At 38.6% G+C, this 14,468-nt stretch overlaps 1 protein-coding gene across 2 annotated transcripts in view; it reads right to left on the reverse strand.

Moving 5' to 3' along the window:
* Positions 1–967: 967 nt before the first annotated feature.
* LOC125772230 (longitudinals lacking protein, isoforms F/I/K/T-like) overlaps positions 968–14,468 on the reverse strand; it is an 88,919-nt gene continuing 75,418 nt past the window's right edge. Inside the window, exon 7 of one of the 2 annotated variants that reach the window (XM_049443701.1) lies at positions 968–4,029. In XM_049443701.1, the coding sequence (XP_049299658.1) occupies positions 2,840–4,029 (1,190 nt within the window). In that variant the 3' untranslated portion in view covers positions 968–2,839. Of the gene's footprint in view, positions 4,045–14,468 lie in introns of both variants that reach the window. The other variant, XM_049443700.1, reaches the window with a different exon arrangement.

A 14,468-nucleotide genomic window follows, 5' to 3' on the forward strand; every position in this document is an offset into this window, starting at 1 on the left:
TACATCTTCATTATTGCACTGCAATGTTCAAAATCACATGCGGCATTTCTGATTCGCTCCGGGACAGAAAGTGGATTTCCGCCTGATTCATAATGGGATTTTTCCTTTGGTTCTTGGAACGCTGGAATCCATTATGAATCCTTTTACCGAAGCAATTGTGCCCGTGTACATTCAATAAATATCCTTATCCATTTCCACACACACGCGCACTCTCGTCAAACTCAGACTATTTAGCACAGTCTACGTCTAGTATCACTCGCGAAACACAATACCGATTCGATCCGAATTGTCACAAAATCAAAACTCATCAAAACATAAAGGAAGCTGATTTTAAATCTGTACCACACACACACACATCTACGGTTTCCGTAGCTTCGGTAATAAAGCCCTGCCTCTCGTCCTATACCCGCGTTATAGGGACTATGTTTATTAATATTGTTAACCCGTTCCTAATTAGTGTAAGTGCGCGTGTTTTATGTTGTGTAGTATCGTATCGTTTATCTGTATCTATATTATCATTCATATCCTGTACTATTACTATGACTCTCCGGTAACCCTGTTATTGTGCAAACGAGATTAACAGTGATCCAAATTAATCATCCTTTGCCACCACACGTGGTGAACTATGTTGGGGGGGTGTGTGTACGGGGAGGGGTATGTATGTTCTTACTTTGCTTTGCATTAACAATCCAGCCGTAGTTTCACTGATCACCTCACAAGATTATTGGTAAATGCGAGCTTGGCTCGCGCCCTTGTTGTTTTACTTGTGGTTTTATCATTAATACGCTACGCATGATTAATAATAGTAAAAAACAAAACGGAAAGAACCAAAAACTGGAAGAAAAAAAAATCCTTTATCCAAAAATCTTTTTCACTTGCATATTTGTTTTCGACGTGCATATCTGCTCGGTTTTGCCCATCTGATAAAGAACTGATTTAGTGTTTTTTTTTTTGCTCTTGCGGGAAACAGAAAACTCTTACTCGTATATTTTAAAAACAATGACTCGAATTCGTTAGCTTACTTGCCCGGTTGGGCATTATTTTGCATGTCGCGTAACGCGTGCATGTGTTTGTGGGAGGGAGAAGGGGAAGGTAACAATTATTTCAGTATATTTTTATCAAATATAATTCACAGTTTTAATTTGTAAAAGAAGCAAAAAGTTGATACAGTTTGAAACCAAAAAAAAAACGCGTATCCACTGACTTTTAATTTTACGAATAATTCATTACGGTTTGTGCTTGCAAAACAAAAAAGCTCAAGAATGATGTGAAAGCGTAGTATTAAAAAGAAAACGTTTAACTCTTTTAACGAAACAATGATATTCGAAACTAGTACTGTGTTACACAGTGTACATATGGCGGCAAAAAAAGGAGGGAAAAAGCAAATTCACTAGACCTGTTTAAGAAAACCGTAAAATAAGAATGTTAAGTAACTGACCCACCTAAAAATAATGCATATATTTATATATGTTAAACCCCCTGCTGTACTGTTACTAGTAGCGTAATTAATCGGCTGTGGCGACATTCGCTTCATTTTCGCCATCAGTTTTGTCACACTATTTTGTTGATTGTTTAGGCAAATCTGGATGCCTATTAATGTTCGCCTTATATTGCACGGTTAAGTTCATGAAAGATGCGCCTTAATTTTGGTGTGTTTGTGTGTACTTAGTACCAGTATTTAAAAAAAAAGCAGCTCGTCCCAATCACTCAAGTTCAAATTTTCACTTTTCATACTACTTTTATACATTATACATACGATCGTATGTAAACTAAACTCTGTTCACTTCTGATCAATTTTTGTTACTTGTTACTGTTACTTCACTGCCCTGCAGTATACTACCTATTCCTCTCTCTCGTCTTCCCTCTTACACCTAACGTACGATCGTGTCGCGTGTTCTAACGATGCTCTGCTGCTTGGCACATGAGCCCCGGTAGAGCGATGCACACTATTTCCTTCATATACGCACACAGTTCAATAGTTTTCAACTCTCTTTGTCAATCCAATTTGATTAGTTCAATTTTACATCCAGCTAGGATTGTGTTACTTCATTATAATGTGATTTTTAATCCACTCGCGAATCTGACTATAAACACGAAGACGAAGATATCCATCGCTGTCTGTCGGTCCACAAACACACAAGAAAAAAAAACGGATGTTTTCCAATGTGTTACACATCTGGCTTCTCTTTTTTGTCCGTGTTTCGTGTGTGTGTGTGTGCTGTGAACCTTTCCTGACACCAGAATGGATATGTTGGTTTTGGTTATTTCTGACTACAAACAATTTCATGTTACGATAATTTAGATGGTAATAATAATAATAATAATAAAAAAGGGGATGAAATAAAATAAGTAAAGCAACTAAAATATACAACGTTAGATAATGGTAACAACGGTTGCGCAGCAAATAGATAAGAGGGTCGTGGGAGGAAAAAAACCAAGATGGAAAGTTAGGGTCGCGCGCAGGGAGAATAGGAAAAATTTAACACTTATAACATTATTGGGTTGTTTCGCCACTTTTCACCCCGCAAAATTACTAGCTTTGCTGTTGTTTTTTGCGCTTCCATCTTCGAATGCTTCCACCCTGATATTCTACGTATTCGCCCTTATTACACTCCAGGTGTTTAGTGGAATTAGGCTGATAAGAATACAATCCGATCCGAGCTGCAAAAAAAAAAACGTTCGATCAACGTTCTCCCTTCACGATGAAGCGTTTTTCCAGACGGGAAAACCGGGGTTTTGCGAAATGTGACCTCCAAAACATTTCCCTAACACACCCACCCACCAACACACATCAACTTTCCCGCTTGTACAGAATGCATCACAGCATCACCACGCTCAATCATCGATGCTGATGGGTGCGCATATGCAGCACAAGGTTGTGCTTGTGCTTCGACTTTTTGTGACACACGGGACATTCGAACTTTGGCTCGACGCCACACTCGAACCGGATGTGTCTGTTAAGGCTGTGCGGCCGGGCGTACGAGTTGCCGCACCGCGTACAGGAATAGGTACCGCCGACGATCGGTGACGGCATTGCCATCGGTGGTGGCGGAGGCGTCGTCATGCTGATGCCCTTAAACATCGGCATGGGCAATGCGGCGGTCGTACTCGCACTGCCCGTGTTAGCCGTTGCGGCCAGCTTGATCGCTGTCGCTGCAGCCGCCGCAAACGATTCCGGTTTAACGCTGCTGGCAAACTCGCGCAGATAGGTGGCCGGCGTTAGCATGCGCAGATCGCACGGTTGCTCATCGATCGGTGGTGATTTGGGTGACAGCAATGGCAGGGCCGCCGTTTGCGACTGCTGCTGATGGTGTTGCAGTGCCAATGGTTGCGTTTGAGATTGAAGCTTCAGCGATGACACTAGCTGCTGCTGTTTGTGGGATGATCCTTCGCCCGCATCCACACCACCACCACCTCCACCGCCGCTGCTACCGATCGGTGGTGATGGTTGCGTAGCAGATAACGGAAACGTTACACCTACATCGCTCTTGATGTATTCGGCCATCAGTGGTCCACCAACGAAAGCGACTACCGCTGCTGCGGCGGCCGCTGCCGACGATCCGACCGATATGTTAGCGGGTTGCTGCTGATTCAGCGCCATGGCTATTGCTGCTGCCGCAGCATCACTATTCCCGGTGGCGCTGACACTACCGACACCAGCACAACTGTGGCTACTGTTGCTGTTGCTGGCGCTGCTACTGTTGCTGCTGGTGCTGCTACTACTACTCGCACTACTACTGCTGCCGGTGCAGCCCTGTATCAGTGCACCCTTGCTATCAACCACACTATTGCCCGCCGTGCCACTGTTAGCAATGGTCGTGACTGTACCAACGCTACTACTGCCACTTCCGAGGTTGCCGGATGCAGCAGCGTTTGCTAATACAGTGGCAGCAGCTCCATCATCATGACCGGGCTCGTTCCCAGGATCATCATCTTCATCCTGTGCTGTTGCTGCTGCTGCTGCTGCTGCTGCTGCTCCCTCCGTACCACCAACTAACGGGCGGCCTCCATCGATGTCACCGGCTTCACCTACGGGTACAGAAACTGAACAAGTAGAGTTATGGTTTAGGGTCAAACAATTTCTACCGACGTTTAAACATTTTGATTTTGTTGTTTTTTTTTTTTTTAATTTTATCCCTTATCCCGTAGTGGTAGTGGCATATTGGCAATTGCGTAAAAAGTAATTAATGTTTGAAGTTTAATGTGTTTGTGTTTTGAACCATTAAATGATTTGTTTTGTTTCATTTTATCTCTTCCTCTATTTCTGTCCTCTGTCTTTGTGCCTGGCTGTTTTATTAGTGATTTTTTTTTTGTATATTTTTTCATGACACACATGATCTTTTCTGCTTTAAAATGATTTCTTTTTTTCTTTTGTTCACTATTGATGAGTTTTCAATCAAGCAATTGTTTACACAGTTCAATTAGTAATTCCCTTCTTTGTTTTACTTCTTTTTTAGCATTTGCTTATCAATTTTCATATTTTCTTTAATTTTGAAGTAAAAAGTTTGCATTTGTTAATATTATTAGTATTTTTGGTGATTGTTTGTGTTTTTTTTTTGTAATCCAAAATACTTCTTCCATTGTTTGAGAAGCACAGCATTAAGAAAGATTTGATTCGAAACGAAACCACTTCATCGTAAATGGATCATTTGCGTCTTAAATGATATGGCCACGTTTAGTGTAACTTTTGCTAGAGAGTTATGATTTTGATTTCCTAAAGCTAACATTTTTAATACTTAAAAAACACCATAGATACATGTGATTAGCAAAAAGAAGGGAACAATAAAACAGAACAAATAAGCACACATAAAAGAAGGTACATATGCACACAGATATATTTTTTTTTAAATTTTACGTTTTTGTACGCAAACGCTTGAAGGCGTACACACTACGCAAAACAGAATTTAGAAATAGAAAAAAAAACTAATTCTGCGAAACCGGTGCACAGACAGACAGATATCCGAGCACACGGGAAGTGTCTACTGTTATGTTCTTACTCAAAACATCGTTTTTTTTTTTGTTTAATGAACGCATAAGTTGTACATCGCCTTATTATGATGTTAGGTGTGTGCGGGCGCGCCTTATCTATCGTTTATATTTATATTATGTCCAGTTTGTCTTACAACGAATATGTACTGCAATAGTAAAACGTGTGCATGTATACACCTCTCTGCTGTGCCATTGATCATGTGACTAATGCAACATGAAGGTGAAATATGTTCGTTATGCTTCGGGTGCGCGTTTTTAAATGTTTAGGGAACCAAAGAGAGCTTGCAACAAAGGGAACAAATTGCTAAACACATAAAAAGCCACGTGTATGTTTTTAACGCATCCACGCATAAAGGGCAATACACGCGCGCTCCCAATATTTATGAGGTTTTATCACAATTTTGTGTTTAAAAAAAAGCAGTTCCTCGTATTACATCCTTGCCTCTCTTACTCCCCCCATGGGCTTTCTTAAAACCTTGCGCCTTTTTAATCCTTCCACACACACGCACACACGCACACAGATACAGACACATACACATATATAAAACACAAACAAACAAATACATTTATAGCAGGATATTTAAGAGAGAAAGAGAAAACAAAAACTGAGATGTAAACCAAACAGCAAAAAAAAAGAAAACACATAAAAAACTTATCGGTAATACAGATGGAAAAGATCGCCTTTTAGCACGATTAACTTGGACGGGATGTACCCCCGCAAAAGTAAAGTTATTTTATAGTAGGTAAATAGGGAAAACCACATCTTGCCACCACCATTTAAGTTGCGTGTAGATTGCAATGAGAGCAGAAAATGCGATGATTTGCATAGAGAGACGCGTAAAGGATATAATATATAGATAAAAGGACAAAATGTGTGTGTGCGCGCTTGGTAGTGATTTTGAGATGAATATATAGCAGGGTGAATAGAATGTTTGATTTGTGTTGCAACGCTCTTTTTTTTTTTCATTGTATCTCTCTCTAAGTTATTAAACTTTAAAGCAGCTTTAAGTTTGCTTCAATTTTTTCCCCCCGATAAAGCTAATGTGTATAGTAAGTTGAAAAACAAAAGTAAGAAAGGAAAAACGAAAGCGCAATTGTGATGAAATTTAACATTTCACACACATATTCGCTCGTTCGTACCACGTAAAGTACACACAAGTACACGGTATAATCATTGATAAACTGAGCAGTGTTTAAAGATATTCGCAGCGCGTTCCAACAAAAAACCTGACATATTTGTATTTTATATCCCTACCAAAACATCAAATTACCTTAACTTTTCTGTTCTGTACTATCAGCGTATGTTGATTAATCTTTTGAATGTTTTTTTTTTAATTTTCTATTTGAGAATATTTCTATTCACACATTACACTGTTTCTATTAAGCTTTTTATAACACATTGTTCTGTTATTACTTTTTAGTTGCTTTTTTAACTGAATCTGCTAATCTGAACGTTCGCCAAACTGTTTGTTAATAGCTTGCTAATGAATTATGAAATCATATCATATAAATGAATTGCAGACGCACAAATTGCTGCCTGTGTGTGTACCGGTGTCGATTGTATAGAAAATAAGAACAAAACAGGACGAATGTATTTTTATTAAGGAATTCTACAACCAATACAACGATACAGCAATCTCTATAATACAAAAGTTCTCCCTCTCATTACTTCCTTATAACTTTCTTCTGACACTATTGCGACTGTGGCAATGTGTTGCATATTTTATGCATATCTAGCGTAGATCAACACGTTGGCTCTTATATGCTTTGTTTCATTCTCTCTCTCTCTCTCTCTCTCATTTGGGGTTTTCATTAGCATTTGTCCATACACGGGTGTAAACAGCATGCGTTGTTAAATTTTATATATATATTGCAACAAAACAGAAAAATCCAGTTTTCCAAGTACCGAGGACACTCATTTACGGCTCATCAAACATCTATTCTGTCCAGCACCGTTCGGTGACCTAAAATGAAAATGAAACATGTTAATAAAATTGAATAAACACTCATTTTTTTTCTTTTTTCTTCTTTTCACAACAATTACGAAACACAAATGTGGATTTAATACAGCAATAAGTTTTTTTTACCATTTTACCTTATATATGTGCGTTACTTTCCCATACTGTTAGTTAGCAATAATATATCGATCAATACAGTTTAAACGTTTAATTATACGAGACAGTTGCTTATTTGCGCAAAATGAAATGCAAACACTGCACTGTGCTTTACTTTATTTGTTTTATATCCTTTTCGCATCGCACAGTTACCGTTTCTCTATTTATCAGTTCTATGTTTTTGTTTTCTTTTTCATTAACTTCAGCAAACTGAACATATTATTTTTCCCTCCTTTCTTTTGTCTGTGTGTGTTTTTATATGTTTGTTTTCTTTTGCTGTTTTACACTACGATGCCATTTTATTGCTCTCACCCCAACATGCTTTTTTTTGTTCTTTGTTGTTTTCTATCTTCGATTTTCCCATTTCAGGCAGCTGATAAATAGTTCTTATTTCAATATATGTGTATTTTTACCATTTAATATTACCTTGCATTTTGTGTTTTTGTGTGATGTACAGGTGTACGGAATGTTTTCTTCCATGTTTACAGTGGAATGTTTGATATATCTAAGCTGTTTGTTTGTTTTTTCTTCGCTGCTGTGATGTAGCGTTACTTTGTTTTCCCATGCGGATGTATTGTTCTGTCTTGTATTACTCACGAAAGAAAGTTTCAACTACGATAGAGGTGTATCTTCGCGTCAGACAACCTCTTCTTGCATATTACAATCCGTGTTATGAAAAAAAAAGAAATATTGACGTGGCCTAATTACTCTATTTTTCTATACCATTTGTTTTCAATTATTCATCAATAGACCACACACCTTATCGTTCGGAAATCGGAAACGTTACATATTATTCTATGCAAACAATTTGTCTTACTCATTCCAATCTGCTCCTGCTCTTGCACTTGTTCGTGCTGCATGCGTACCTTCATATATTTGTTCAAATTTTTGGTCTACAACAAGTTTGTTTTTTTTTTTGTTTGCAGGAAAAGAAATTGTCTCCATTCTAGCTGCTTTGCTGCATTACTATCGTACTCTATCATACTCTTATGCACTATAATACAGAATACACCACACTTCATATGGGGTGAGAAATGGAATAAAGTTGGAGAAACGTTATCCAACGCTTTTGCTTCGCAGATATTTACACTGCTCTTTCTGTTTCGGTTTGCCGGAATGTGTAGTTACTGGGAATGTGTTTCATATTCACTTAAGGTAGACGTTCAACAAAATGATAAACAAACTAAAAAAACCGCGGGCGCGAAGAAAATACACAACTAAATCACTAAAAGAAAAATAGAACCGATCTTCTTCTCCTACCGTACGAAGAAACAAACAAAAAAAGTACTATAATTACATCATAAAGTTAAGTACATCCGACTAGATAAGTTAGTAAAACTGTTTATAGCTTTTTGCAATTAGCAAACCCTCTCTCTATCTCTCTCTCTCTCTCTCAGCCTTTACTTAGTCAACTTTGTTTTTGGTTGATAAAACAAACAAATATTAGAAATCTACATTTATATATTACGTTCCATGTTTTGACTACAGTCACCACCCAGTGTATGGCACGAACTGGAAAAATAGGGTAAAGGTTTTCCGTTCCCTCTTTTGGTTTGTTCTTTGTATGCAGCGTTACAATGCAATGTAAGTGTAAAAGTCTTCGAGTAATGGCAAACCGTTAATGGCGTTCACTTGTGAATGGGGTAGGGTTTCATCAATCCGACTTCCAACTACTGTCTGATTGCACATCCTGATATCCGATTCTTGCAGGATTACTTATCAATCTAAAAAGTACAACCTGCAAAATTTACTTTGCAAAAACCAATGCGTTTTTTCAGTAAGGAAATTGCTGCATTTTTCATCTTTTTTTTGCGGTATGATAAATTAAAAACTAAACTCTATTTTTTCATTTAAATTATCCCAGCCATAAGAACTAAAAAAATGAACAAAAAACGAGAATCCAATTCTATCGGATTGAGCAATATTTTTTTCCTCTCTCTCTCTCTCTCTGTCCTCTAAACATTTTAACCAAACAAAAAATAAAAGCAAAATTGTACAGTTGTTCGAAAATTAACGGAGCAAATAAATCTGAAATAAATAAGCAAACTAAATCAATACCTAAGTGGGAGAAATAGTAAAAGCCTCTATTATCAATACACAGCACAGCGGTGGTATCAATTTGCTTTGCTTTTCTCCCGTTTCTTCTTCTTGCTTATTTGTGTCCGTCCTTCTTCGCGCCCACAATATACATTACAACACTAGACAAAAAAACCCTTGCTGCGTTTACAAACACTAGTCCTAGTAGAATAAATAGGGCAAAAAAATATATTGAGCTAAATTAAACGTATTCAAATAATGCTAATCAACCTTTGTGTCCCTTTTGCCTCTCCGTCACACATGTTGCTTCGGCTCGCCACAAAATTATGTGATTGTGTAGTCAAATCAAAGCTAATCAAGAAAAACAACCCAAAACCATTAGTTAAGGGAGTTTTTTTCTGTTTCTTCTGTTTTTTTTTTTAGATAAACACTTACAACGTTGCTCGTGTAACATGTAAAAACCACATCACCCACCCCTCACTGTTTTACGGGCAAATTATTTGTAATAATCAGACCGTTTCGAATTGTTGACCTTTCCAATGTAGGGTGTTAAGCGCAAGTACACTGTGAACCGTTTAGTAGTAAATTATGTGTGCACGTTGTCCACCACCAATACCCGTGCCCGCTACCACACGGCGGATACGTCTGCGCGAGAGTCTCGTCCGTGGTGATTGCGTTTCATCATGATCTTCCGTTTCGACCTCCACTTCCGTGATGGCAGCGGGTGCCACAAGAATGGTCGCAGTTCTTGTACCGGACGAACCGATCGGTGACACGAGCGTAATCTCCTCCGCAGCAGATGTATCCGCCACGGTGGTGCCAGTGCTGCTAACACTACTACTGATAAACGTGGCTGAGCAAGGAGCGTACGAGGAGACGGAGGACGAAGAGGACGCCGACGTTGACGACGAGGTGGAGGCAACGGCAGTACCGCCGGAACCGGACGTCGTCGTCGCGGTCGCCGCCAGCACCAGCTCTCAGTTGGGTTTGCAGAACTTCGAGTTAAGATGGCGCTTCAGGTTGCTGTGTATATGCGTCTTGTAGCCACACATGCGCTCGCAGAAGTATTTCGGCGGCACGCCACATTCGTTCTTGATGTGACACTTCAGGCTATTCTTCCATTTGTAGTTCCGGCCGCAGCTCTTACACTTCCACGGCTTCGCATCGTTTTCGTGCTGAAACATGATCTTGTCCTCCTTGCGGCTACCCATCGAACTAGCGCTACCATTGCTGCTGGCACTTCCGCCGCCACCACCGCCGCCGATCGTACCACCGGACATTGTCGTTGCCATCAGTGAGCCGGCGGACGTGAGGATCACGTTGCCGGTTGATTTCAATGGCTTCATGAACGCAACCATACTGCCGCCACCACCCGAAGGGGATGACTTTTTGGCCACCATCATGCGACCGACCGTGGTTACCATCGGGGCAAGAGCTATCTTTGTGGTTGACTTTGATGTTTTGCAGCGCCAGGCCGGAATGGTCGTTGCGTTGGTGGTGGTAATATTTCGTGCAGGTTTCGTTACGATCGTTCCAGCCGTTCCATGGTTTGGTACTGGTTCAGCAAACGCGATCAGATCATTGTCGTGCCAGAAGTTTTCCAGCTTGATTTTGGTAATACCACCACCAAGCGAGCTACTGTCCTCTGGGTCTTCTGCATTAATAATAACGTACAAATACAAACGCGCAACCACACACACACACGCACAGCATCAAAAGGGAATATCATGATCGAATGATTAGTACGGATCGCAAGTAACACATTATTTAGAAACGTTTTATAAGTGCATGTTAATTGTATATCAATATCAATACGTAGTTACAATTTTGTAACCATTATGCGGATTAGTCAATACGTTTGTTAGTTATGTGTGTGTGTTTATATATCCGCGGGATCGCGTGTGTGTGTGTGTTTTTCAACAACATATTAAATATTATTTAATTTTGATGATTTTGTTGTTGTTTCGTTGTTTGTTTGTGCCGCGGCGAAGAAACCGTACGGTAAATACATGTGTTATATCATTTCATACACAAATCGAAGATAAATGTCCACCGGGAAGTGCGTTAACACGGTTTCGGTAGAGATAAATAAGGAAGAGAAAAGAGAAACAGAGAGAGAAAGAGAGAAAATGTTATGGTTAGTTGCCGTTAGTGCCAATAATACTATGTATATATATATTTAATATGTATAAGTTGATTTTACTACAATTATTATTATTAGTACGCATTCACTTAAATGACTAATTTCAGCACAAAAACAAGACAGAGAAGAAAAAAAACCAACATAAGCCTAAAAATGGTCAAACCACTCAAATATGGTGTAAACAATTTTACCAATTGAAGAAGAAAAAAAACACAAAACAAATTGATCATACACAAGGGTGTGGGCAAAACAAAAACACGGAAAACAATAAATTAATGATCACACACTCACAAAAAAACATAAATTGATTGTCGTAGACTGAATACACACACAAAAAACATACAGAATGTGCACAACATGAAACATGAATATGATAAGTAGAGTAAAAATAACACCCGATAATGGAGAGGATATTTCTACTACAGATAGGACACACCAGTCTCTCTCTCTCGCAGATGTTGAGATGATTTCAGTGCAAACGGAACTGCATTGATGCAATTAGATGCGAGCAGGGCAGAAAGCGACTCTGGACTTGCGCAACCGTATGTAATGTTTATTGGAATGGAATTTGATTGATATGATCATACACGATCACACTTTGCCCCTGTTCGAATTTGGTGAAATTTTATACTTTTTTTCCTTAACTCATGAGGATCCATTTTTTCAACCCTTACATAATTCCCAACAAACGCTAAATTTGAACAGTATTACCATTTTCGTTGAGTTTTTTTTTTTGGCTAACCACATTCCAATATGAGTCGGTGTTAGTAAAACAAATCGAGCTAGAGGTAAGCAGTGTGTAAACCGTAACATTTCCCTAGTTTCTTGCTGGTCCAGCAACAAAAAACCGAGAAACCTACAATTTGTGTTGGGGTTTTTTGTTTTATTTTTCAAACTAATTGTTAGCATCAATTACGGCATCCTACTGAACAGATGTGTTAATTGCAGCCACCATATATAGTAGATAAACCATCACTCGCTAGTAATAGTGTTGTTGAGGTTAATTCGGAAGGCAGTGGAGCTTGTGTTAAAATCATTATCCCTTCTCCGTCGACGTGTCGAGGGGGTTTCGTGTATGTTTCCGTTTACCTTCAAAATCATATTTCTAGCGAATTACTTCGTTCGTAGAATGTTTTTTTCCCGTTACGCTGCTAAAGGGGCGGTGGAATGATTGGTATACATTGTGTGCCTTTCTACAACACGTTGAAGATTTTGTGGTCATCCATCATTAACGCTCTTCATATCGCAATCAAAGTATGAACGCATAGTAACAACAGGAATGGAAACGAATTGCCAGGGACACTCCTTCGAATCCAGAGATCACCCAGTTTTCTTTTTCATTCACAAACACTGTTGCTGCCGTTATTCTCATACCTTGACATTCGATTGGGAAGCAATAATGAATGCGTTACTGGCACAAATTGTATACCAATCGCGCTGTACGCGCAACACCCTGATCTCCTTTAAGTTAGTAGCTTTGTTGCACCCCATTTCTATTTTGCACTGACATCTCTGCTGATAAAGATCCGCCGTCTGCCGTACCTGAAAAGAGAGAAAAGAAATATGTTAATAAAAGGAATTAAGAGATAGTGCCTTTAGCTCTGTGTCAAATGTGGAAGAAGAAATCATTTGATTGTTGTAAAAGGAGAAAGGAAAGGAGAGGATTGATGTTTAAAAATGGATTGGAATTTCGTACGGTAAGGTTAAGTCCTTGTTGTGAAAGTATCGTATTATCGTTCTCAATGTTCTGTTGTTTGTAGCTGTGATTAAAAAGTCTATGTCCTATTCGTTTGTCACTGATGAAGTTAATGGATGGATGATAAAAATGACGTTCTAAATGAAACTTATGATCCGGTTTTTCTTTCCCATTTCCTTGGAGGGGACAAGTGTACCTGGAAAGAAAGTTTATTGAATTCATATAAAATTATACATCACGTCGAATGCTTTTTTATTTTACTTTTATATTTTTATAATGCATAAAACAACTTACGGCCTAAAAAATGGTAATGATGTATTACAATTAATATAAAAAAAACATACGATCGTGTCAGTTACGATCGTTCGTTTCACTGTTCGTTTCTACTTTAACTACTATGGCTATTTACGCCCCCTAACGTAATCGTTGTTTGCTTTTAACGGCGCGCTGTTTTTGTATTGTGATGGAATGATATGTGTGAAAAACTTTTCTTTTTCTTTTGCTAATTCTTTTCTGCCTTGCTGGTGGTTTCGATATGGTACGTCTTTTTGCATTTCTGATGCCCTATCGCCCTCATAGAAGTATGGTGTGATGAAGAATTGTTCTGGCGAAATTGTAACCTCCAAAAAGACACTGTTGTTTAAATTTTGTGTGTGTTTCTTTTCCCTAAATAATTATGTCGGTTTGTGTGTGTTGCATTTTGCTCAATTGTTCATGCCTCGATCGACCGTTTTTAGTTAAATTAATGAGTATTCAGAATACGCGTACCTAAAAACAATGAAACATACAATAGTAAATAAGAGTTTAAAAGATAACCATTGCCTTGGAAGCAACCAACTAGAGTAAGATGGAAAAAAATATATATGAAGTAGAGGCACCCTTCTCTGCTGCCCGATACGAGGCATGAATATATTGCTTTACCATTCGTTCGCTTATGAATTATTTTGTTTTACTGTTAACGCAGATGTGTATGTTTTTGTTTCAGGGGTTTTAAAACTTTTCCCTTTCCTTTCTTTTACGCTGTATCGATCGCAACGCGGTTCTGTAACGCGATTACCACAATAATAGGAGTGTATTAAATATTTGTCTTTCGCATCAAATTTTCGCTAATAATAACATTGTGTGTTTTTGAGCTTCTTCAACGGTAAATGGTTCGTGAAATTTTGTTGTTGTTATCTGTAGTTTTGCAGGATAAATTCACAAGACGCAATTTGCTCCGCAAGATATGATCCGCGCATATGAGAAACTGTATGAAAACCGCTTAAACATGAATCCCATTTTACAAGGCCTGATGATCCCTCTAATCGCATAGTGTTTGAGATGCCAATTATTGTTTTTTTTTATTTGTTCCCTTTTTATAGCATTTATCGCACTTTTAACAAATTAAATAATGTGTACCGCTTAATTGAAACGAGAAAATGTCTAGAGGAGAAATGAACGTGATATGTGAAAATATGTCCTATCACCCGTAAAGTGTTAAAACAGATGA

Source organism: Anopheles funestus, chromosome 3RL, assembly GCF_943734845.2.
Source record: "Anopheles funestus chromosome 3RL, idAnoFuneDA-416_04, whole genome shotgun sequence".
NCBI lineage: Eukaryota > Metazoa > Arthropoda > Insecta > Diptera > Culicidae > Anopheles > Anopheles funestus.